This window comes from Cavia porcellus, unplaced genomic scaffold (assembly GCF_034190915.1).
Source record: "Cavia porcellus strain 051 isolate PalLab524CR breed Dunkin Hartley unplaced genomic scaffold, mCavPor4.1 scaffold_18, whole genome shotgun sequence".
Classification (NCBI taxonomy): Eukaryota; Metazoa; Chordata; class Mammalia; order Rodentia; family Caviidae; genus Cavia; species Cavia porcellus.
In genome coordinates this window covers 20,047,161-20,073,217 of record NW_026947501.1, presented here as the reverse complement: position 1 = coordinate 20,073,217, position 26,057 = coordinate 20,047,161, and the positions used below count along the sequence as shown (strand labels likewise).

Below are 26,057 nucleotides of genomic sequence, written 5' to 3'. Positions count from 1 at the left end.
AGAACCTTGGCGAAGTCTAACACCCTCCCTCCCTCTCTCCTTCCTTTTCTGGTAGAGTTGGGTGGCGAGGCCAGCCGCTGCCACCTGCGCCACCCCCACCCTCGCACCCAGCGATGGGGGTGGTTATTCCTCAGAGCACCACCACCCTTCCCGCTGCTTACCTCCACCACCTCCCTCGAGCTCCCCACCTCCGCCCCTCCCTCGGTTTTCAGTCCTAGGGTTTGGGTAGAGGGAGGAGACCGAACGGGAGCCAGATGTGTTCGAGTCCCCCCGCTCCCGCCTCCTCCGTCTTCCTGGGCTTGCTAAAACCCGGAGCTCTGAGCGCGTAGGATTCGGAGTCAGACAGACGCGGGGCAAAACAACTCCGATCCGCGACTCCTCCGGGACTGGCAGCCGGGAGGGAGGGGGAAAGGAAGCCGGGCATGCTCAGTAGGCGGGACAAAGTTTTTTTTTTTTTTTTTTTTTTTTAGTTTTTTTTTTCTCTCTCTCCTTTATTTATTTTTTTTCGGTCGCAAGTAGGAAGCTTTTTGCACTCCACCACCTCTGGCCGCTGGGAAGACGTCATCGCTTCCGCCCTACTTCCTCCTCCTGTTGGCGGTGGTGAGAATCCAATATGGAGTAAATCGGTGGAGTCTAGAGATGGGGCTCGGACGGGGCACCCTGCACCGCCTCCAAGGCGTACCTCCCCCGGCAGCCGACCGCTCCCCGGAACCGTGATTGGCCCGCCCCCCCACCGGGGGCGACACCGGACCCAGCCCCTGCCCGTGGTCGGCCCTCCTCCTCCTCCTCCGCCTCCTTCTCCTCGTAGCGGCAGCCCCGCCGCTCCGAGGCGCGCTTGTTTTTCTCCTGCTCTCCCCCACCGCGGTCCCTGGTCCCAGTGTCGCCCTCCGCGCGCTCAGAGCCCCGAGCCTCCACCCGCAGGGCCCGCGGCGCTCACTCTCCCCGGCGTAGCTCGTGCACCCCTTCCCCAGACCTCGCCCGCGGCGCTCGGGTCGCCCCGCTTCCCCTTCTGCTGCGGCGCCCCTTCATCTCCAGCACCCCCACCCCCACCAAATCAGGCGATCTTCGGAGATGTGAAGAAGGGGGGCGAGCGCACAGGAAGATGAAGGGAGCAAAGCTGCCCGCCGCGGGACAGGCGTCTAGGTGAACAAGAAAATGACCGAAGAAACACACCCGGACGAGTAAGTTCCCCCGCGGGGAGGGACAGCGTGGGGGCCGCAGCTGAGGACGCGGGCGGGGACTCGGGTGAACTTGGCGTGGGGTGCAACGACTCGCTGACCTGTCGGGTTGGGGCGCGAGATTTTCGTCCTTGTCGGGATGAGGAGGGGGCATTGGGCTGGCGGGGCCCCGCACGCTTTGGGCCGGTGGTGGCTGCGGGGTCCAAGGGCGCGCGGGTGACCTCGAGGCGGTCTCGGCTCCCTCCCCGGGGACGGTCTCCAATTCTCGTCTGCTAGGGCGGAAGATCTGACACCCCCCACTTCGGCTCCCCGGGGGCGACGGCTTTTTTCGCGGTGACTTTGGCACTCCGGCCCCGCCGCTGGCCTTGCGGTCCTTTCCCTAGCCCACTGGGGCCCGGGCTCCGCCATTTCGTTTTCTTGAATCACTCTCATTTGCATACCACATTTTCATTCATAAAAACGCGGCGGAGCGAGGGGAAGACGGGTGCGGGCCGCGCGGGGGTCTGGTTAGCCGGGGTCCGCGCGCGGTCCGGTGCTCGGGAGCCGCTGCAGGGGTCTCGCGGCGCTCGAGAGTCCACGCGCGTGTGGGCTGGCGCACTAGCCCCGCGGGGTCGGAGCAGTTCGGGGGGCGGACCCCGAGCATGTGCGGCGGGGGCGGGCGGGAGCGTGCGGGGCAGCTTGCTGTCTGCGATCCTGTGTGTTCGCGCGCGCGCGTGTGCGCGTGCACGCGCGTGTGCCCGGCCCGAGGGGAACAATGCTCCTGGCGCTCCACCCGAGGGCCTCTTGGGCCGGCTGGCTGGGGACCGGTGCTTGTCGCCGTCCCTTGGCCAGCGTGCAGCTTTCCCTCGCCTCGCAGTCGCTAGGTCAGGTTAGGCTTTTGTCGCCTAGACCCGGGGCAGTGCCCCCTTGAGGGTGCGACGGGGGCGGGGCCGCAGGGCCGGGCGCGGAGGATCTCCGGCCTGGGGTGTCGGTGTTGTCCCCCGCACGGACATGCTGCTGGCGCTCCTAGTACCTATGCCCGCCACCAGACACTTTTTTTTTTTTTGTGAATAAGACGCTCTCCTTTATTGTCACATGATATTCCTCCTCCCCTGCACATTCATAAATCCGAAGCGGGGCTGCTTCCATTCAGAGCTGCCATTAGCCAAGGTAGCTGCGGCGCCGCTTGGCCGAGGAGATCCGGTCCGCAGCCGTGGGGACTGGGGACGCCGAGGGAGCCCCGCGCTGGTCTGAGCCGGAGACTTGGGGTTGAGGGCTGCCGGCTTGAGGCACCTCGTGTTTTTCTTTGCGCTCTCGGGCCCCCCACTAAAATATCGAGACTCAATGGTGCGGTGAGGGGAAGTGACTCAGGGCTGGGCCACTGGGGGCTTGAAGGTCTTTTTTGCAGCAGGTGACAGAATGCAGTGCTGTACTCTAAAGAAAGCTGACTTCTTTTTAAATGCCCCTTTATCGTTTGGCGTCTGTTGCTTGGCTGGGTCGGAGGGGCCTGATGTTCCGGAAGGGGAATTCCTTCCTGTGGGTCCCCAGGGAGCCTTGGCTATAGTAACCCCAGATCTGCCAGTGTGTGCTGGTGCGCAAGTCGGGTGACACAGTGTCTATTTTAGACATTTGGCTTTGCTTTCATATACTCATCTTGAAATGGTAAAGTGAATAAAAGTTCTGCCTTTAGTACTGAAATACAAAAGAAAAGGAATGTACTGCTAGGCCTTGCCCTTTTTGATGGTGGCCCGTAAACAGGCATTTTTCTGGGTCCTGTTTGTATCTGCACACATGAATAGGAGGCACAGTGGACAGTGGTATGCTCTGGACTTGGGGTTTTTGAAGAGGTTTGGCCACTCTTCATCGGGTTCCTTGGCCCCACCCCGTTAGGAGTGCAAATCAGGCCTCTTTTCTCAGCAGCAGGTCATCTCTGCATCCTACCCAAGAGCAAAAGGGTTTCAGATATGATTTCACCATAAGAAATCTGTATCTATCCCAGGCTTTCCGAGCAAGTTACGCATCATCCACTGTAGTGCTTAAATCACCTGTTTGAGACCAGACAATGAATCTGGTTTCAGTGAGAGAAATAGGAAGCCTGGGGGCCTTGACCACTGCAGACATGGCCTTTTGAGAGTCACTTTGGACTTGATTTTGAATTAAACATAAAATGCCCAGGAAGAAAGCAGCTATATGGGTAGTAAAGCACCAACCATTGCAATCACTGTCCCTTACGTTGTTCAGTGCTCATCAGCAATGACCCATTTGAAAAATTTCTTTGAAATATTAGTGCCAAGAAGGTTTCTGTTTTCTGAATTACAGAGCTTACCGTGCTTGCTTTTTTGTTGTTGCTGGGGGTGGGGAACACTGGACAGGCAGAGTAGGGTATAATTATTACTTGATTATGGTGGCCATCTTAGCCTAGAATTTTGCTAGGCTTATTTACCCTTCCACTATATGAATTTTGACCGTCGGTTTTCTCTTTTAATGGTTATAAATTTGAGGTCCTTCATGTACTTTTTGGAAGTAGGCAGGGTGTGTTATTTATAAAGAGAATTGGTGACAGCAAACTGCAATCTGGAGACTTACGGGACATAGTGTATTTGTGCTGTAGCTGAAATAGATTTTTTTAAAAACCATGCTAGGAATCAAACCCAGGAGGCCTTGTGTGTATAAAGCAAGCTCTAAACCCCAAGCTATATACCCAGCTTCTAAAATAGATTTTCTTGATATTCTACAGTATAGTTGGTGTTTTTATTAAATGATTCAGCTATTTAAATACCTGTCACATTTAGCATCAGTGCAGTAAGTCACGATAGGGTCAGTTGTGCTTAACTTTAAAAAAATAACATCTCCTAATGTTCTTTTTTATGTTAATTCAGAACTGTATTATATATAATAATATAGGAAATTTGTCTGGTTTGGTTGATGGTCCCAAAAGATAATTTCCATACAAAAAGTACATACACTGACTGATCTCTTTTGATCTCACTCCTGAAAGAAATTCATCTTGTTAGGCATGGTGGTACACACCTATAATCCCAGCACTCTGGAAACTGAGGCAGGAGGATTGCTCCAAGTTCAGGGCCAACCTGGGCTACCTAGTGAGTTCAAAGTAAGTCAGCCTGAATTACATTTTGAGACTGTCTCAAAAAGCAAAAACAAAAAGAAAAAAGATGAAATACATCTTCAGGTTTACATTGCTACACATATTTTTTATGACTTAAAAAGTTGAGGCAGTGGTGGGATGCTAAGCTAGCATGTACCAAGCCTGCATTTGATCCCCATTACTGCGTTCTTGTTCACACAAGTAAAGCACATCAGCAATCTGTTGTAAGTAGGCTTTTTTGTTGTTGTTGTTGTTTTTGTTTTTACTAATCTCTCAGTAATGGGAATGTTTTTTTGTTTTTTGAGGCATGGTCTCACTTTATAGTTCAGGCTGGCCTTAAACTCTCTGTGTAGCCCAGACTGGCCTCAAACTTGAAGTGATCCTCCTGAATGCTGGGATTAAAAGCATGCGACACCTTGCCCATTTTGTAAGTGGTGTTTTATACACAGGAGTAGGAAATTTTGGGCTGACCTTGAGCTCACTTTGTAGCCCAGGCTGGTCTCAAACTTGAAACAACCCTCCTGCCTCAGCCTCTTAAGTGCTGGGATTACAGGTATGTGCCACCTGGGAATTTTTTTTTTTTTTAACTTCAGAAATTTTTATCTATCTTTATAAGATTTGATCTTGGCTACAAATACTTTGAAAATATGGAGAGGGCTGCTTGCTTGCTTGCTTTCCACTAGAAGTTGAAGCCAGTACATTTGCACTGAGGTACACTCCTATCCCGCTTTTAAAAAATATTTATTTTCCTTTTTTAAGTTTTGAGACAAGGTCTCACTAAATTGGCCAGGCTGGGCTCCAACTGGCAGTCTTGCTCTCTCAGATGCCCAGAATGCTGGGATTGCAGGTGTGCTAACTACCATGCCCGCTTCAGCTTTCTTTTCTGCTCTCATGAACTCTTCTCTGTAACCTACTTTTTGCCAAGAATGGATTTGCACCTTCTTCCTCAGCCATATTTTTCCTATTGCTGAAAGGTTTTCCATTTTTTTTAGGAAAAAAAAAAGGCTTAAATATTTTAGCTGAACTATTTCAGAGACATTATAAATATCAAGATTCTTATACCTGAATGCTTCAGCTTCTCAAAAGATAATGGTTTTTTTATGAAACCACGGAACCATTATTGAGCTTTAGGAAATTAAGGAATAATTTTCTGATGCCATTATCACTCAGCCTGAATTATCTGAAAAATGTCTTCTTTAACTAGTTACTCAGCGCTACACCAATCAAAGACCCTGAGTTAATTGCATTTGTAACACACACTTACAGCTCACAGCTTTGCCCTTTGTTCACTTCATGAACTAAGGAGTTGCTTACTGAGCTCATCGTGGTGTTTTGCAAGTGAATAGCATGGCAATGAATCCTCCCTATTTCCTCGGAACTGCTGAGAAGATTAAGTGAGATAGCTTATGTGAGGGCACAGTACAGTGCCCAGTGAGTAAAGTAGGTGGCCTGTGTGGCTTTGTATAGTGCTGAGACCCTGTCTCTCAGATTCTGCTTGTGAGCCTGCAGATGGTGACCCAAAGGAGATGTTACCCATTTAAACTGGAGAGGAAGCCTAAAGAAAGTTCCTTGCCCGAGACAACAAATGCTTTTATAGCACTTTAGTGGTTTAGTTTCTCAGCAGTAGTGTGTGTGTGTGTGTGTGTGTGTTTGAGACAGGGTGGCCTTGAACTAACAGTGATCCTTCTGCCTGAGCCTCCTGGGTGCAGCGGACTACAAGCATGGGCCACTATTCCTGGCCCTTTCTCAGAAGCAGTCCCGTGAGGTATAGATGATGCTATTTTTTATCCCTATTGATAGTTGGGTAGACTAAGGTGCAGGCAGTTAAGTAGCCATTAATGACTATGAAGGAGCTGGGAATGGAGCCATCCTAGAATCCTGGTTAGGAAAAACTGTGTCCCAAACTCTAGGGCCTCAACCTACTGGGCATGAGCTCTACTATGGTACTGATCTATATCCCTACCCTGGCCTCAGTCACTTGACTGTAGCGCACCCATCCTTTCTGGCCAGTCATGGTGTCAGTTTGTAATTTTTCTAAATTGGCTACACTATCATTGTCATGATTTTCTGACATGTCTTCTCCAGAAGTGCTGGGAAGCATGAAGACCATACTGAATTGAAGTAGTTTTAAATAAATTTTGGACCAGATGTAGTGGGGCATGTCTGTATTCTCAGCACTCAGGAGGCTGAGGCAGAAGGATCGCTAAATTCAAGGCCAGCCTACATAGTGAGACCCTAAATAAATAAATAATAATAAATAAAATACAATAAAACAAATAAATTTGGGATTGAGTATTCTGCAGTTCACCTCAAGATTATGGGGCAGGGTCGGGGGGGATTCAGAATTAGTTATTACTAGAGCACTTGATCTATATCAATTGAAATAACAGTTGCAGAAACGAAACCCAATATAAATATTGATCCCCATTGTCTTTGCTTAGTTTTTTAAAAAAGGCATGTTTCTATTTGACTCAGGTAGAATCCTTTAATATTAAAAATGTGGAGTTGACTGCAGAACTGGAATCTTGGCCCACTTGTTAGAAAATCCTGAAAACGAGACAAAACAAGAAATCTTGGACAGACCGAGGGAGCTCGCAAGCCCGGCCTTGCCATTTCGGGAAGTTGAGCGGCTCCTGCAGACTGCACAGTCCCCCGTAGCGGACCTGTAACTAACCTCCATCCACAGGCTGCTGTCTGAATTTGTTTCCATGGGGACGTCAGCAGGTCCCTTCTGCTTTCCAGTCTCCTTAACCAATAAGATATATCTGTCTTCCCAAAAATACTCCCTCAAAAGGGGGCCAGGGATATAGCTCCATGGCACAGTGCCTGCCTGGCAAGTACAAGGTCCTGAGTTCGATTCCCATTACAGGAAAAAACCCTGAAACATTTTTCCCCCTAAACTTGTGCAGGTGCAGTTATCCTTGTTCTTCCAGCCAGCTCTGAGCCATTCCCTCTGGCAAGTCCTCCTGACATTTCCCGCCCCAGCCCTACTGTGCAGTTCTAAGCTGATGACTCTGTGTAGTATTTTCCCCCTGCAGTGAGTTCTCACCAGTTCTCACCATTTGGAGTTCATCTTAGTATCCGGCTGGATTTGGCATCAGAATGTGGGGCTTTTTTTTTTTTTTTTTTAAATTCCTAGTTACCTCTCAACTTGGAGAGGAGGCACAAGGTGTCACTATGTAGTGTATGCTGGCCTTGAACTTGCTTTGGTCGCCCAGGCTGGTCTTGAACTCACAATAATTCTCCTGCCTCGGCCTCCTGAGTGCTGAAATTACAGGCATGTGCCACCTGGTACCCTGCTATCAACTTCTCGGCTTTCTAGTTGTTGGTCCAGTACCATTGGATGCATTGTGTTTGCTTGATACCCACTGGGAAAAAAGAAAATAATGTATTTAATTAGTTTCAAATGTTGTTTGGCTCTGGTAAACCAGTGCAATACTTATAATCATACATTTAGTTAATATAGGATGTGTGGAAATCTGAGAAACCCTGTTCCAGGGAAGGCTTGGTGTGTTTCGTGGAACCAGTGAGCCTATGGAATTTACCTTTTAGTGGGGTCTATCGCTGGCAATTCAAAACCATTTCAATTCCTGTCCTTGCTGTGGGAACTTCAAGGAGATCTTGAGCACAGTCTGACAGGACCCGTGTTTCTGCCCATGCAGGAGAATCTGCAGAAATCACAATATGAACAATTTGCTGCAGGGTTCTGGTGGAGCCCTAACACTTAAAAGTTGGAGACAGCTGTGCTGATGAACTCCAGGGTTGGCATAGTTCCTATATTGCTGGCTGAGCACAAATGTGCAATCTAACAGCAGAATCCTCAGAAATAGAACAAGATGATAATAGAGACAGAGCAGGAAGTTGTGCTGTGTGTGGCTGTTTGTTTTGGCTCATTTTCTCTTAAGGAAATGGGGCACTTTAAAAAAAAAGACTCAGGCATATTGATAAATCTGATCATTTATTCTTTGGAATGTTTCTTTTTGTCTGTGTTTAAGGCCAGGACATCGATAAGATTTTAGGGATTTTGTAGCACTTCTGGTCACTGAAGGAGGAGTGTTTTGCCCTGATGCACACAGTGGCCCTGTTTGCCGGTCTAAGCCTGCTGAGCTTCCTCCCTCCCGGAAAGTCAGGCCAGGATTAGGAAAGTATTTCTATTGACTGGCATGAGAAGTTCAGTAAGTTAAATAACAAGTGTTTCACAACTATTCATTTTGCTTTCTCAGGTGATCTTTACCAACGAGATGTTCACATATGGCCTGCTGCACCTGTACTGTCAAATCCTGCTTATCTTTATGCCACTTTCAAGATTGGTGACATTTTCCCCTGGTATTGGAGATTGTTCCAAGGGGCCTTTGAACTGAGTCACATCTCCAGCCCCTTCTAGTGGGTATTTTGAGGCAAACTCTACTGTTACTCCAGTAACACATGAAATTGTAATCCCGCCACCGCTTCCTGGAGGCCTGGGATGAGCGTGGTACCCACCTGCCTGGTGGGTAGGTAACTACTGTTTACTTGCACTTAGAGGGTGGAGGTAAAGAAACAGATTTTTATTTCATCCTGGCATTTAATGTGTGATTGGCGAGATTAAAACAAACACAGGCAGCTTCTCAAACATGCCTGTCTTCTTCCCTGCACGGGTACTGAAATAATGTTTCAAAGCTGGTTGCTTCCGTTCTTAGATTTCTTATGGTCCATTCATAAATGCCTCCAGGTTAATTATCAAGCTATGTTTTTTTAATTGTCCTTGTTCATCTGGTAGAACACCTTTGTCTTTTCCTTTTCACTGCTCCAGCTCTTATTTCTTTTTCCATTGCATAGCTTTGACTCTGGCCTGCAGCGGTTGATTATTCAGATAAGCTTGATTATTCAGATAAGCGGTGTGTATTTTACATTTGCATCCCACCTGAGAATGCATAGGGAAGCTTCGCCCTCGCCCTCTGTCCTGTAGGGTGTGGGAGGAACTCTTTGACCCTTACACCCTTGCCCTGGCTGAGTGCCTAGCACACAGTAGGCTTTTAGCAGACACTGACTGCTTGAAGCAAATATTAGCTGAAAAAAAAAACTGCATTTTTTTATAAAAATTAAATGATTGTCCACGTTGTTCCCATAGCTGAGGTTGCTTTTTTTTCAAAACTGCCAAAGAGGAGGCTGCCCTGATGATAGTGGAACAAACGTGGGCTTTGGGGTTAGACCTGTCTCTGTCCCCATGGTGACTGACCTCACCCGTGGGTCTCATAAAGGAGAAGTCTCAGAGTTCAGTGGACCCCTCCACTGGCGTGTCTCAGAGGTCATGAAATGAGGCAATGTTTTGTTCCAGAATTTACAAGGCTGTTTGTTTCATCTATTTTAGCCTCACAGCAATCTTTGAGGCAGGAAAGGAGATTCTCCTTTTGTACCTAAGAGGTGGAAATGATTTGTTCATGGCTTCTTGGAGAGCGAGTGGGAGGAGAATTAGCCCCTGGAAGTGTCTGGGTTCTGCTGTTTCCCATGCAGTCCTGGTAGATACCGCTAGAATAATAGCAGCTTGGTTTTCACATCATATCAGTAACACCCCTTTATTTCACCTCGCTGTTGGAAACTGAGGTGTTTAGTGCTTTTGAGATTTTGCGTCCTCCCACTCCCCAAACTAGGAATTGAACCCAGGGCCCTTATGTTGGGCTGCATCTCTGGCCCCTTTTTATTTTCAAGACAAGGTCTCACTAAGCTGCCTAACTAAGTTGCCTGGTCTGAGCTCAGACTTGCTTGAGTCCTCCTGCTTCAGCCTTGTAGAGTGCTATGATTATAGGTGTGTTCAGTTTGCTGTTCCCTATGAATGGCCTTGCCTGTAGAAACATCTTTGGCTCCTTGCCATGCTTGGCCCTTGCTGGATCTGTGGTCTAGAAATGCTATTGCTTGCTAGGATTATTTCCAAAAGATGAAAAATATTTCCAAAAGATGAGAAGTATAAAATAAAAAGCGGCCTTTATTCTGAGAACACGGAGAGAGATGACCAGCTTCCGGCCATATCTCCTGCAGACACGTGGCGTGAGGGTATGTAAATAGCCTCGGTTTGGGGTGGAACCTAAGGCGGGCATTAGGGATGCACAGGTAGCTCATTGATCCTAGGTTTGGTGCCATATGTAAATTTCCAGGGGCGGGAAGATGGCGTCACAGGTAACTTCTTAGGGGCGGGGAAGATAGGGGCTTCCTGCTTCCGGTTGAGGCTTTTTTGGCTACAGTGTCCTGTTTGGGCCAAAACTCTTTCATATCCCGTCTTATGATTATTATTATGAAAAGGGGTGAAGATTTCTCTCTTTAACTACTTCCTGCTGGCAAAGGGCACTGTACTGGAGCCTAGGGGAGTGGACGGGATGAAGGTTGATGCCCAGGTAGACGCTGGTGCCAAGTGTTTTGGCCAGGACAACTTCACTGGTAAATGCACGTATGTTAGACTGGAAAAACAAAGAGAGAAGATGTTATGAGGAGACATGGTACTGTCATATTTAAGGACCCAGGTGAGGTAGAAGGAAAGGTGCCTTTGATTTAGACATGTCATTCTATCAGGACCATGTTGAGGTAGAAACATTTCCACGGTAAGGCAGAATCCTGAAAAATTAAGTGTGAGGTTAGGAGAAATGATGTTATGAGAGGTGATTACTCCCCCAAGTGAAAGCATAAAAGTTAAGATGGTAGGTTGGTCAGGCTTATCTCTGGTATGCGTGATGTTGGAGTCTGTATGCACTTGGAGTCTGTAGGCAATACTGTTAAAGAGTCCTGCTGTAAAAATGATCATTAATAGAACGTAAGAAATTAGGAACCAAAGTGGATAACAAAACATGACTTAGCCTGTTAACTGTGGCTGCGAGGCCTTTATTAGACGGAGACGGGTAGGCAACAGAAGATGAGATGACCACTCAGAATGATCAGATTTAGGGCTGGAAGGGCACCTCTTAGCCTAAGTGATGTGAAACCAGGATGGGAGTCCAGCAACTTTGATTTAGGCATGGGTCGCTGTGACCTGGTTGTATCAGCAGTTTACCTGGTTGTGGGAAAGACTTTTATGTATCCTGAAAAAGTATAAACAAAGTGAAAAGACAAAGTGTATCTGTCAGTCTTGACTAGGGTTGTCTGACAAATTGGTGAATAAGAAATGAAGGGGGTGGCCTTATATCACAGAGGAGAGGTCCACCAGCGACAACAGGTGGAAGCTGCCGAGGCCTCAGTGTGTCCAAGTGAGCCTGCATAAACACAAGGGAGTGAAAGCATTTTAAGATTTAGGACTGGGACCTGCACAAAATAGGCCCTGTTTATACATGGCATAGGTTGACCATCAATACCCCATCATAAAGATTGAGGACTTAATATAGCAGCCTGAAAACGCAGGAAGAACTCTTATATATGGCCTCTATGTCCACAAATATAGAGAATGTCTTACCTGAGAGTTTTAGTGGAACTTGGACTCTGAGATGGACACCTTAAAGGGGACTGTTGTTGCCCTGAACCCCCTCAGTCTTTGGCAGCAGTTTTTTTTTCAGCAGTGAATCTGGCAGTGTCAACATTTCCTGTGAGGGCTAGAAGTTAGGATGGCTTACCCACGCTTTGGTGGCTAGGACAGTCCAGCAGCCCTGAGTGGTCTCAAAGAACAGCAGGATGGGGGCATTTTGTTGCCCAATATCTTCTGCTGCATTTGAGCGTGGTCCATGGGGGGGCGGGGGCAGGCAGCTCCGCCTTCTGCAGGTTTACCTGCCTCAGAACTCCAAGTGTCACAAGTGTTAAAAATATGAAAAACCATATTAAGATCTCTCTAAGGTTTGAAGGTCAAGTTTTGCCTTTTTGTTTGGGATTTGGACTATAGTAGAATTAAGTAAGTGTGCAGGAGTTTAATATTGGCATTTTAGATTAGAGAGCAGGCTTTATCTGGATGGCACATCACTTTTTTATAGGGTGACACATAGAATTAACAAAAAAGCTTTAGTCTGCCCAAAAAGGCTTTAATGGAAACATTTTGCAGTAAAGGTTTAGCAATCTTATGAATAAATCTATCAAAACTGATCTAATACTGTCAAATTTTGAACACATTTACTTTTTAAAGTTGTTATTTGCAACTTTAAACCTAGTATGCACAGGATGCACAGGTAGCTCATTGGTCTTAGGTTTGGCGCCATATGTAAATTTCCAAGGGCGGGAAGATGGCATCACAGGTAACTTCCTAGGGGCAGGGGAGATAGGGGCTTCCTGCTTCCGGTTGAGGCTTTTCTGGCTATGGTGTCCTGTCTGGGCCAAAACCCTTTCAACTGACAGCTTTCCAATTTGTTTTGTTTCTGAAACAAAAGTTAGTAAAGTTTGGAGGGCTGGATGGGGGTGCAGGTTCTTATGACATGTTTTGTTTACTTGCAGGCATGTTACTGTTTCATGTTGTATTTCCAGCCAGCGAAGAAAGAGCAGGAGGGTGTGGGAATACAAATGTAGTGCTGGACCAGTTGGATTTCAGCATCAATATCCCGAATTATTCATGTTACAGGCCTTTTAAAGCCGTATAAGTGTAAATATTCTTAACAGTTATTAAATCTTTCTCCATGGCCCAAAGGTTAAGTCAAATCTGTTTTTCTCCCTTGGGCTCAGAATTCCACAGCAAACCTTCCCTGTTAGGATGGGATGGTGGCCGCAGGCTGACATCCAGCTTTTGGCCCTGATGGTCACTTGTCTGTGGATGGGGTTTAGAGCAGGTGTCTTTTGTCAGCCGGCCAGCTTTGAAGCCCTCACTCCTTTCTGCGATGTCTTTTTGACCAAGGAAAACTAGGGAATGCTAGAATTTAGGTGTTGATTTTGGAGCTTGAATTGGATTTGAACTTTGAATCTGAAGAATTTGATTTGCAAAACCATATGCAAATTATTTTATTTACCGTTACAGTACTGGAGATTGAACCCAGGGCCTTTGCACTGAGCTACATCCCCAGAGTGCTCCCACCCCATTTTGTGGCAGGGTCTTGCTAAGTAAATCTCTAAATGGCTCTGGCTAGTGGAACTTGCAGTTCTCCTGCTTCAGCCTCCCAGAGTGCTGGGATTACAGACTTGTATCACCACACCCAGTTTTGTGTCAGATAAAACACAAATTATTATGTCAGATAAAACAAATAACATTGAGGGCTCAGCAGAAGTAAAGGAATGCCTAGCTTGTGGAGTACCTCCCACATACCGTGCATTTTGCAAATATCCACCAGGCCTAACCAGAGTTGCTATTCAGTAAGTCCCTGCCCTTGGGGAACTAATTTTGTAGGGTGTTAGATGCATTCTTATGCCTTAGGGTAGAGGACAGTGTTGTCTTGATGGCTGACAAATTGCTAGAGTGGTTCCTTCTGTTCCCCCCTCTCAGTTGGCTTCCTTGGGAAGCTGTGTTCTCTTGTAGGGCCACCAGCTTTAGTCCCCCCAGATTTGCATGGGTAAACTTCTAGGACAATTTTAAAGGCCCTAACCCTTGCCAGATTCCAAAACCAGCAAGCTCTTCAGCCATTTTTAGGGTGTCAGAGGAAAGAGTATGTGTGTAGAACATACATCATATGTACATTCACCCCTGGGTGGGATTTATGTGACAGTCTGGTGTTCACATGATACAGATGAACAAAAGATTGAGAGCTTACATGTCTTGCCTGAGGTCACAGGACAGGCTTCAATACCCCTGTCCTTGACTTCAGGGGATATTATGTGTCATAAGGGGCCTCTGCTCTCTTGTATAACACATAAGAGTTTTGTGTATAGCTTGATTTACATCACTGTTCAGCAAATGAAATTAGAATTTTGAGTTGTATAAGCACTTCAAAACTGAGATGCAATTTCTTCTTTGCATTCTTCTTGAGCTCCATGGAGCAGGGAACCAGAGTCCACTAACCTGGCCCTTTCTGCACTGAGGTATGAACAGCACAGAGATTTATTTTAAAAGAACAAGCCCCTGACTCCTGGCTGGAGTGTGAGCGACAGTGGATGGCAGCAGACAAAGCCATAGCCTTCAGCCTTCACCTGGCCCTGTATTGAAGCCTGGCTGTTTCCTCAGAAAGCGAGTCTCAAACTTGAGTTTCCACAGGGAGTGGCTGGGGAAATGGGGTGAAGTGAGGATCTTGATGCAGTAAAGACCTGAGATGAAATTGGGGTGGGGGCAGCTGAGACTGGAACTCAGGACCTTGCACTTGCCAGGCATGCCCTGTGCTGCTGAGCGAAATCCCCCGCCCAACATGAATTTTTAACAGAAGTGTAGTCCAGTTTTACATGGGCATGATCAGGACAAATTTTTTCCTTTCCTTAGGGCTTCAAAAAAGTTCTTGGTGAATGCCAGGCGGCCCAAGAAATCCATCACTTACATATGTGAGATCCCCAAACTGTGTGTGGAAGGTCTTTAATGGTCTGCTGGCACCATGCACCTTCCAAACAAGTCAGTCCTGTACTGAAAGCTTGCTGCCCTGGGAGGCAGGCGAGCTCAGCCCTACAAGAAATCACAGGAAGTAATTAAACAGAGAAGGTCAAAGAAAGAGGAAGTGGTTGTGTTGTTTCTGATGCAAATAGCATTGTTGTTGCTGGGGATCAAGATGATAATGTTTAAGTCTTCTGGAATGTGACTGCTTGGGGATTTGATTGTATTTAAATTGCCGCCCTTTTAGTTTATTCTTTTAGACAGCAATCTAGTTAGGAAATGAATTGCTTTTAGGTCTTATCAGGAATCCCCGCGTGCCTAAACCCAAGTCTTAAGCTAGAGGTGCGTCAGGCTTGGCAAATTGCACTTAAATGGAATGAATGTCAAGACTATTAAAGGTTAATTTTAGGTGTCTGGAGTTCTCCCTAATTCTCCTGATTAAACACTTTAACATAATAGTTTCCTTAATTGGAATAATGATGGAATATTAGCATGCATATTAAACCATTTACTCAAATTTGAATAGGGTTAAAATGCAAATTATCCATCACTTGTCAGCTCTACTCTGTAGAGATAATTCCTGGTGAGCAATGGGAAGAGACTGGAATATGAATCGGAATAAGACCTTGTTATACTTGCTAGGAGAGCCAAGAATAGATCAGAGGACTAAAATAAGGGAGAAATCATTTGTTCTCCACAAAGTGATATAAAAATACGAAAATTCTGTGACCTTGATGGCTTCCATGAGATCACAGGTGTAGTGGAACCTTCTAGCTCTGTTCACTAACCTGTCATTTTTCTTTCAGAGAAACATGAACAAGACTTGCCCTGCCCAGCATTTAGATACTTCAGTCTGCAAACCTTGAACTGACTACTGCCCAGTGGTTCCCAAACAGATTAGCGGGGAACCCACGTGCGTTACAGGTGTTTGTTGATGAACTGTACACAGTACCGTTCTCTTCTGGTGTACCTAGCTACATTACAGAACAATAAAGTACAACCTCGCGCAAAAACTGCTGAATTTGTAGTTGATATTTGTCATCTATTTTTTTCTCAAGTCAGATAAGAAGTACAGTTGCCCTCTGAGGGCCGTCCAGTCCCTGGAGTTTGTCCTTTTTTAGTCCTTATATGTAAAAGGCGAGGATCCAGCCTTCACACACTGGAGTGGATTGTATGGGAAATCTGCAGAAGAGCAGGAGGCAGGTTTAGGTGGAGGTGGATGAGGAGGGATTAGAAAGGAGTCTCCTTGGCCAGCCGCTAGGTGTGAAGTTAGGCACACCTTGGAAAAGTTAGGGGAATGAATCTTTCTTCAGCCTGACTCCCATCTCCATTCTGGATGTCAGCTTATAGCTGTGTATCTGATCTGTGCAGTGCATGACTCTTTAATAAAAGTGGGAGAAAGGCTGCCCCCAACACTTGAGGGATTCTCTTGAGTGGATTCTAGACAACAAAGAGATGGGTGTCTGGTTGCGATTCCCACCCTTCGCAGCTAACCTGCTGTGCGGCTGTGTGCGCCCGCCCGCCCCTAGGGAGATCGCTTGTGCTCAGTTCTCCCATCTAAAATCAAGGGCTGAATGATAGAATCACAGAAGTATTCTTCCAGTTCCAAATGTTGCAAAAAACTTCACGTTTAAAAAAATACCAACTTGTTTTACTTAAAAGCATATTTTTTTAACATATAAAAGTATAAAGAAGATATTAAAATGTTTATCACTGTATGAGGGCCAGGGTGGCACTGGAGCAGAAGTGCAGATCAGGCAAGATGGGGAAGGGGGTGTCCCAGTTCCGAAAGTCTTCTCCTCTGCCAGGGACCCTGCACCTCCAAGTTTGTGCTGTTAGGCCAGAGAAAGCTGATCGGGTGCACTGAGGCTAACCTAGGGAGGATGCTGAGGGGCCTGCTCTTAAGAACAGAACTACTTAAGCCTGCAAAGTAAAGAAATAAAGAAGTGATTAGGTTGATAAAATCAAAGTGGTGCAGGCCAGGCTGAAGCCAGGGCGGCCACACTCACTGTGTCCCTGACATCCTGGCAGAGCGCTTGTCCTAGACCAGTGCAGTGGGTGCCGATGTAAAACCTGCCTTCCAGGAAAGGTGATGGTACTCACTGGGAGGTGGTTAGGGGACTGTGATAGAGCAGAGTTAAACACCCTCCTAACTAAGTTGTATAGCTCAGAAATTACCCGAGGGAAGTTCTTTGCTTTTGTTTTGTTTTCCTATTGTCAGTTATCATAATGTTGTTGAGCTGAGGCTCCCAGAGCCAAGGTGTATTGCCCTCTCTGGCAGGAGTACAGCATTTGGAACACTTTTTTATTTTATTTTATTTTTGAGACAGGGTCTCACTATGCAGTTCAGGCTGGCCTTGAGCTTACTTTGTACCCCACGCTGGTCTCGAATTTGCAACGATTCTCAGCTTTCCAGGGCTGGGATTACAGGCGTGAGCCACCATGTCTAGCTTCTGGAACACTTTAGAATGGACCAAAACTTAGGGAAATAAAGGCGCTGCTCCCTTCTGTGATATATAAATTGTGGTCTGGAGAGGTGGTGTGAGTAACAGGGGTTTGTTACACAGCTACCCCGAAGTTGGTGGCTTGGACTGTGGCATTTCCTTTTGGTTCCAGTCCTGTCAGAGGTTCTGTGCTTAAACATATGCGACACACACTGCCCGCCCCTGTGTTGTCGGGAACTGTAGACAGGAGGAAGCCGGTAGAGGCTTAGTCCATTCGGGCGGGCGTGGCTCTTGAGGACCTGGAGCATCTGCTCTGATGAGCTGGGTGGCCTGCAGCTCCACCTGTGCTGGAGGAGGGAGGCCGGCACATGAGTTTCCCCAGGGCTGCTCCTGTGTGTCAGAAGGTTGTGGTGTGACTGCCTTAGGCAGGGCTCTTTGTCTGGAGGAAGGGAGAGGATCAGGGAGTGGCCGCAGCTCACCCTCCTGGGAGAGGGGTGAGCCTTGAGAGGTGAAGGGTGAAGCTTCGAGGTTTTTTACACGTGGACACCAGGAAAAAAAATGTATGAAACACTACCCTTGCTTTTTTCCTCCTTCCCAGCTTCCTTGCCTTCTGTTCTGCTCATGTGTTTATTTTTGATGCTAACTGCCAAGGTGATGTCATAGCAGGAAGCAATAGCTCATCTGCAGGCCTCCCAGGAGGGGGTCTGGATGGAAGGGTGGCAGTTTGGGCACCTTGCTGTGAGAACTTAGTGCACTTAGAGCCCAAGAGGTCCTGCCACGGCAAGAGCAGGCGAGGCTAGAGTTTTGGTTTTTTTTTTTTTTTTTTTTTAATTTTTGAGACAGGGTCTCGATGTGCAGTTCAAGCTGCCCTCGGTCTCATGGTGATCGTCCTGCTTCAGCCTCCAGGCATGTACCACTGTGAGCTTTTACTCTTGGCCTTTCATAAGTCTCACTCGAGGTGGGACTAGAGTTGGCCTCGTTACTGAATCATACAGCTAATAAGTGTCATAGCAAAGGACCTGTGAACACTTAGGCTTGTGGAAGGCTGGCAGTCCCTAAACCCAGACACTAGCCCTGTGAGGCCCAGCAGACAGCCTGGGAGGACACACTCCACTGCACGATGGCAGGACTCGATCTAGTTTCCATTCATATTTGGAAAGTGCTTTTCAGTTAGAAATTCTGCTTGGAAGAATGAGATTTCATACTACTTGAATCAGATAGGAAACTTCCTTTTTTTTTGAGACAGGATCTCACTATGTAGAGCAAACTGGCCTTGAACTCACAGAGAGCCTCCTCAGCCTATAGAGGTCTGGGATTACAGGCATGTGCCACCACGGCTGACTGACACTTCAAACTGTTCCTTCTCTCTGCCATCCAGCCCCCTCTCCGACTTTGTTTCTCAAGGTTAAGCCCTATTCCAGTGGTATTCTTTTTTTTTGTCTTTGTCTTTTTCCTTTTTATCGGTACTGGAGATCGAACTCACGACTGCCTGCTTGCAGGGCAGGCGCTTATGCCGCTGAGCTAAATCCCCAGCCCCTCCAGTGGTATTCTTACTCATAAAGCGCGCCTTGTGAGCCTGCATGCTTTGGTCATCAGTGTTGCACCTGCAGAACTCTCCTCCTGCCCTCTTTTCAGGATCAAGCAGTGTATCAGTCAGCAGAATGAGACAAGTGGTCCACTGATGCCCCTGCCCCGGGCCATGTGTGGATGGGCAAGCAGCCAAAATGCACCCCACCCCTTCCTGAACTGTGAGCAAAGGCCATTCACCCCAGGGTAAAGGATGCAGCTTGGGGATGCCATGGGAGACACCTTTGTCCTGTGCTCAGCTTTTCCCATCCCTATCCTGGTTGAACTGGAATCTCAACCCCCACCCTCGTATTCTGAGTCGGTTTTCAAAATCTGGGAGATTCTGATATGCCATAGACTGATGAGGGTTTGGGAGGGTGTAACACTCAACAGCCTCAAACCCAATCTGGTCAGTGCTGGCCAGGGTGCGTTGACATTTTGTAAGCATCCTCCTGATTGCCCATGGCCCATTAATTTAACCTTTCATACCGATGTGGTATTCAGAGGTGACAAGCATCCCCAAGGGTGAGTGGTGAGTGTTGTATAGAGTCCACCTATCTGCTGGTCCTGGTCCTTTGCTCTTTCTCATTTCGAGGTAGGTAACAGGACCTCTAAGGGAGGAATATAAAAAAGATGGATGCTAGTGGTCATAGAGATAATAAAAATAAACTAATTGTGGATCTAGAAGTCTTTTTAAATAAAAAAGCAAGCTTTAAAGTGTATGGGAAAAAATACCACCTACAGCTGTCCAAAATTGCAACTTTTTTTAAATCGATTTTTTTTTTTTTTTTTTTTGGAAGGAAGGTGGTTTGAGACACCATCTCCCTTTTATTCAGGCCATCGCCGAACTGTCTTCCTAGCCCAGCCTGGCCTTGTACTTGTAGCCATCCTACTGCCTCAGCTTCCCAAGGGCTGGGATTACAGGCATGCAGTCATGGCTTTTTTGGAAGTTTTCATTGCTGGGGAAACACAGATGCCTTTAGGATATAGATTTAGTGGTTTTGATGGTTGACTTGGTAAATGTAGGTGATTTGTTGTTTGTTTTTACTTTGTAAAGTAGGGGCCAGTAATGTTACAGGAAACGGAATAGTTGTAGATTTTTTTTTTTTTTTTCACAAAACTTCTTTTAAACATGGGGCCACCATTTGCTTGTATTTAAAGGAAACTACAGACTAATGCTTTTAGCTAGGAATAAGAATACATTCACTTAAAACAGATGTCTCTAGCAAGAACTGATGCCAGGTGTTGAGATGGTAGCTTGTCATCCACAAATGTGTGGCACCGCATGGAAATTCAAGGAAGCCCCCTGAACTTTTCTTATCTTACTGGGAAGTGAAAGGGCACACTTTAACACAGGCCAAGGTCTGGATGGTGATAGGAATGTACTTAATGCTACTGAATGCTAGGATTATTTCCAAAAGATGAAACATATTTCCAAAAGATGAGAAGTACAAAATAAAAAGGGGCCTTTATTCTGAGAACACGGAGAGAGATGACCAGCACCCTCACCGCTGGTGGCCTGCGATCTCTCCGGACACATGGCGTGGAACCTAAGGCGGGCATTAGGGATGCACAGGTAGCCCATTGGTCCTAGGTTTGGCGCCATATGTAAATTTCCAGGGGTGGGAAGATGGCGTCACAGGTAACTCCCCAGGGGCGGGGGAGAGAGGGGCTTCCTGCTTCTGGTGGAGGCTTTCCTGGCTACAGTGTCCTGTCTGGGCCAAAACCCTTTCACTGAACTTACTATTTATTATTTTATTTGTTTTTGTGCCGGGGGTCAAACTCAGGACCACGCGCTTACAAGGCAGGCGCTTATGCTGCTGAGCTAAATCCCCCGCCCATGCTATTGAACTTAAAAACAGTTAAAAGGTACATTTTTATGTATCTTTTACCACAATTAAAAATTTTAATGGGACAGAATCGACTAACAATTTGATACAAACTCAAGAAAAGCTCTGCCCAAAGATGCCATCCTGAACTGCGCTGTCTGGGCGGGTGACCCTTGTGGGACCATTTCCCTCCCTGCTTGCGGATTTCCCACACCCAGTCTGTCTGCTCCCCTGCTTGCCCTCCCCCCTGCGATGTTAGCCTCCCCGGGAGGTCTGAGGCAGGTAGACTTTGAAATGTGCCCTGCATCTCGGGAGCATCTTTCCCTCTTGGGTCCTAATGAGGGTGTGGGGCTCTGAGAAGCCTCAGTTGGAGAGCAGCAGCTGAGCTGTGGCTGGCGGGCCTCCTGGACACGCAGAGTCCAGGGCTGAAGTGTGGGCGACATCTCCAGGGTGACCGCTAGCAGCTGGTGCTTCCGGAGGCGCGCTTTCCAGGGCGGTAAGAAGGCCAGCACCTCGGGGCGCTACCCACTCCCACTGTCCTGTGGCATAGCAGTGTCAGTGTGGTGCTCAAGTGTGTGAAAACTAACCAAGCAAGACCTCCTTGCCCCTGCTTGGAGATCAGAGAATTCATAATCTGACAGATAAATGAAAGATTATTTAATTCATTCAACCTGGCATAAATTAATGGTCTCCTGATTAGCACATGGAGTGTCACCATACTAGGAGGCTGAGGCAGAAGGATAATAAAGTCAAGCTCAGCCTGTGTAACTTAGTGACTTATAGCAAGAGCCTGTCTCAAAATAAACAAAATAGTTTAAAAAAAAAAGAAGCACTTTAGAGGCCGGGGATTTAGCTTAGTGACACAAGTGCCTGCCTGACAAGTGCAAGGTTGTCAGTTTGATCCCCAATGTCCCCCCCCAACACACACACACACACACACACACACACACACACACACACTATTTTTTTTTTTTTTAAAAAAAAAGCACTTAATTCAAACAAAACCTGTATGGAATGAATCCATGTTGCAGTGTACCCTTGTGAAAAAGCATCTGGTAAGGCCTGCACTAGTGTGTTGGTGTAAGTTGGATTGTTAGCCTCTTAAGGCAGCAGTACCACTAGAATTGAATAGTAATAGCTTATAGATTTTGTAAATTTTTCAATAAATGACACACTGCCTTTTACTAACAAGTATCTTTTTTTTACTATGTAGTGCAGCCTGGCCATAAACTTGCCTAGGTAGCCCAAGCTGTCCTTGAACTCACAGCAATTCTCCTGCCTCAGCTTCTGGAATGACAGCACACACCACCACACCCAGTTCCAAGTACTCATTCTTGATAGTTGCAAATTGATACTCATTCATAAACTTTATAGATTTGACACTCTCTGGCTGTGGGAATACTTTGAACCATGACATTGAATATTTAATTTGGCAATCATGTCAAGTAGAGAAAACAGATGTGTGACAGCCACTGTGATAAGCTTTGGGGTTGGGGTTACTTGTTTGTGATGGAACTGCACAGCCCCTCCAGGGACTGAAACCAGGGGAGGGGGTAGAATTCTTGGTTCTTGGGGCTGAGAGGGATGCCCTGTGCCTCACACAGTGGACCCCATTTTTGCTTGGACGCGTGCTTTGTGAGGAACCCTGCCTTCTGCCATCTGAGGGAGCCTTGCGGAACCATGGTCTTCCCAGTAGCACCAATCCCCTTCGTGCCGCCCACACCAGGGACACCAAAGTCCCTTCCCTTTCTCTGGTCTCATGGCAGCCTGGTCTCCTGAGCACGGGCAGGTGCAGCCATGTCCCGTGTGGAACGTAGGAGCCCAGCTTGAGATGCTTTTCTGGGCCACAGCCTCTGAGACACTGCGGGTGTTGGCCTCTCTGCGGGCAGTCTGGGGTTGCTTAGGGGCCAGGGTCACTGTAAGACTGAGGCTGTTTGCATGGCAAGTGTGTGCATGTGTTGGTCACTCTCAGATTCAGTGCCCTTTGAGGAGCAGACAGCTTTGCCCTTGACAGGGGTGGACAAAAAGAAGGTCTACCTGGTGCCAAACCTTGTTGGTGGCAGAGTCTTTTGTTGGATCTTTGTGTACTAGACATGGATGGGCAAGGGGATCCCTCCTGATCCAAGGACTTCCCTGTTTTGTAGATAAAGGACTCTGGGCTTTTATATTCCCTGGGTGGTGTTCTTGGGGAGGGCTGAAAGTGAGCAAGCTGCTTACAGCACTGATATCATCTCTTGAAGCTGCTCCCGGGCTTCCTGCTCAGCTGCAGGCTTGTTAATGTACAGAGGCTCGCACCCACCCAGACCTCGAAGTCAGCCTTTGCACCAGGGGCCTGCATTTCTGAAATAATCCCCATGTAATTCTGCAGCTGCAAGCCGAAGTGTGAGATCCACTTTCCAAATGTTAACTGCATCCTCAATGCTCATTTTTCTCTTAAATATCTTAACTGTTGAGTCCCCAGGAATCTTAAAGGCCACCTTTGTGTCCTACCCTCGCCACCCAGGGCTTTTAATAGTTCCTGAGTATGTGTTTACACAATCTGCATTTTATGAAGTCCATAAAGACATATTTACCCAACAAGTCACCAGTGCTCCAAAGGTCAGCTTTTCTAGATGTGTATGAAAGGCACTTAACTCAGTGTCAATTAACACTAAGATAGAAGCCGATTAAGGGGAGGAAGTGAGCTGTTCAGACCAGCCAGCGTTCCACCTATCACTTCTGTCCCATTGGAGCTTAGTTTTACAAGTCTCTCTGTGCCAGTTACTTAGCACAACTTACACGTCGCATGGGTGGCCGCTGACAGCATACAGGTATGGTACAAAGGCCGTTTGTCATGTCACCATGTGGGAGTGCTGTTTCAAAGTATGTAATTTAAGTAACTATTAAGTGATGCCATGTTAGCACTTTTGCAACTGATCAAATTGCCCTTTCTGCTGTGACGTGATGAAGATTTTAGGAAGAAGGGAAGGAGGCCCAGTCGTCTAGCCTGCTGCTGTCAGAACTGCTCTGGGGGCTTTAAAGGATGGATAGAGGACTGGGTGGGGTAACAGAGGTTATGTGTCCAGCCCAGTGCCTGGTACATGGAAGCACACAGTTACAAAAAGGGAGCTGCCACAGTTGACAGTGATTGTAACAGAAAGGCAGGAAGAGCTGGGTGAGAACAGACTCGCAGGATTAGAGATGGCAGCTTTCTACGTGCAGGCAGCTGAAGCCGACAGCCCAAGGTTCTCCTCCAAGGGCTGGCAGCCTTGGAGCCCATGGCCAGCTCTTCCGCTTTCACAAAGACCCAGGGCATGCCGTGATTCCCCTACCTTCTTATCCCAAAATTCCTAGTCCTTTGAGAAAAACTAGCTTCTCTTGGTTTTCTAGCTAGTGAGGTTAAAAAGCTAGGATATGATGCAAGCAGTGCTTTTTAAAAAACAGATTGTGCGTGAGACATAAAGTGATCCCAGGAGTGATGCTAGAGATCCCAGCACAGGCAGGTGACAGGACAGCCCCTCCCAAGCAGCTCGCAGAACTCAGGCACCTACATCTGAAGTTACACTTTCTTTAAACATTGAAGAATGTTCTTAAACTCTTCATCTGGATGAGTCAGGCATGGACCAGACATTGTGGTGCATTCCTGTAATTCCAGCTCTCAGGAGACTGAGGCAGGAGGATCATTGCCTCGAATTTGAGAGCTACAAAGTGAGTTCAAGGCTTACCTAAACTGCACAGTGAAACCCTGTTTCAAATAGACCAAAATATCCCCAAAATCCAAAGACACAAAGGATGAGCTGAGCATGCTGGTGCATGCCTGTAATCTCAGAGAATAGCCACGGCAAGAGGATCACCTCAAATTAAGGCCAGCCTGAAATACAGAGAGAGACCCTGCCTCAAAAAACGAAAACAGAAAAACCACAAACAAACAAACAAGAAACTGTCCATCCAATGCAAATTTCTTACTATAAGATGTGAGTAGAATATCAGATTAGTTTTATTATGTCTCAGATAGTGCTTGAAATACACATGGCCAAGAGCTATGATACTACAAGGCGGTGGCAGGACTTGGTGAAAAACCACTGAATTTTTGGAGCAGTGCTGTCCAACAGAAACACAAGGCAGACCACATACGCACCTTGAAATGTTCTGGTCACGGTGTTTACAAGGGAATAGAAACCAGTGAAATTAATTCTGTAATCTATTTTGTTTAATGTGTTCAAAAACTATCATTTGAATATTTAATCAGTATTTAAATATTATAGCAGAGCATGGTAGCACGTGCCGGTAATCTCAGCTACTCTGGGAGCCAAGCAGGAGGAATGCAAGTCTAAGGCCAGCCTGGGCAATTTAGAAAGACCTAGGCTCAAAATAATATTTTATTTTATTTTTATTTACTTTGTTTGCTTTTTGAAACAAAGTCTCTCTATGTAGTTCAGGCTGACTTTGAACTCACTGTATAGTCCAGGCTGACCTCAAACTCATGTGATCCTCATGTCTCAGCCTCCCGGGTGCTTGGGTTTCAGGTGTGTGCCACCATGCTTACCTCAAAAATAACAATTTTAAAAGGCCTGAAAATGTGTCTCAGTATTGTCTGGGTTCACCCACTGTCACCAAACCCAAAAAGGGTTCAGTGTTCTTGTTTGGGTGCTATCCATGTTGTCTCAGTTACTTTTCTCTCTTTGCTGAGACAAATACCTGATGCTCAAAATTAGGGAAGGAAAGGTTTATTTAGCTTATAGTTTTTGGAGGTTTCAGTCCATACTCAGCTGGCTCCAGGGCGGGGTGGCATGGCTAAGGAGCAGCCGTGCATGGTGGCCACAAGTGACAGGAGTGAAAAAGAAGAAGAGCAGGCTTTTTTCCCTTGCTTATATTGTGTGCCAGCTACCCATTCTGGGCAGATGCAGCACACATGCCACCAATCCCAGCGCTAGACAATGAGCCAATCACAAATGATAGACTCAGCAGCCTCTTTGACAGCATGAGGCTTTGAGGGGGACACCTAGACACGAACCGTAACATATCTGACATGCAGTATGTGTGTACATCTGTTCAGTGTTCAGTCCCTGCCTGGGCTGCGGGCTACTGTGCTGGACAGTGCACCTCTGGATTAAGATGGAAGTGTTAACTTCACCCTGCTGCCAAGTAACTGTGGGACCCAGGGGTAAATTGAATTTTTCAGAGCCTCAGTGTTTCTGAGTATAAAAGGGCCCGAGCACTCCTTTCCCTGACTGTTGCAGTCAAGTCACTGTTGTGTGTGTACTCTTAGTCCATGAAGAAGCGGTGTTCTTTGTAGCATCTGGGGTTTTTGAGATGCACACTGTTAGTTGTGGCCCCATCCAAGGGGAGAGGATTTAGAGGTCCGTGTTTGTTATGGGACCAAGAAGTGTTCTCCTGCTGTGTCACCAGCCCATGTCTGGGGCCAGGGACCTAGGGTGCTGTGAACAGACACTGAAGGGTGCCTGGTTCTGGTTACAGAAGTCTCCCTGGAGCTCTGTGACCACTTAGAGAAGAGAGGTACAGGGAGTCCTCACGGGAACAGCTGTGGTCTCAAGTAGGGGACTTAAGGCCCACCTCTACCTAACACCTTGCATA

The 26,057-nt window shown here is 47.0% G+C and overlaps 1 protein-coding gene across 1 annotated transcript in view; it reads left to right on the top strand.

The window, feature by feature from the left end:
• Positions 1-461: 461 nt before the first annotated feature.
• Positions 462-26,057, top strand: part of Spred2 (sprouty related EVH1 domain containing 2) — a 117,279-nt gene continuing 91,683 nt past the window's right edge. Inside the window, exon 1 of the mRNA XM_003467477.5 lies at positions 462-1,181. Coding sequence (XP_003467525.2) covers positions 1,156-1,181 — 26 coding nt within the window. The 5' untranslated portion in view covers positions 462-1,155. The remainder of the gene's footprint in view (positions 1,182-26,057) is intronic.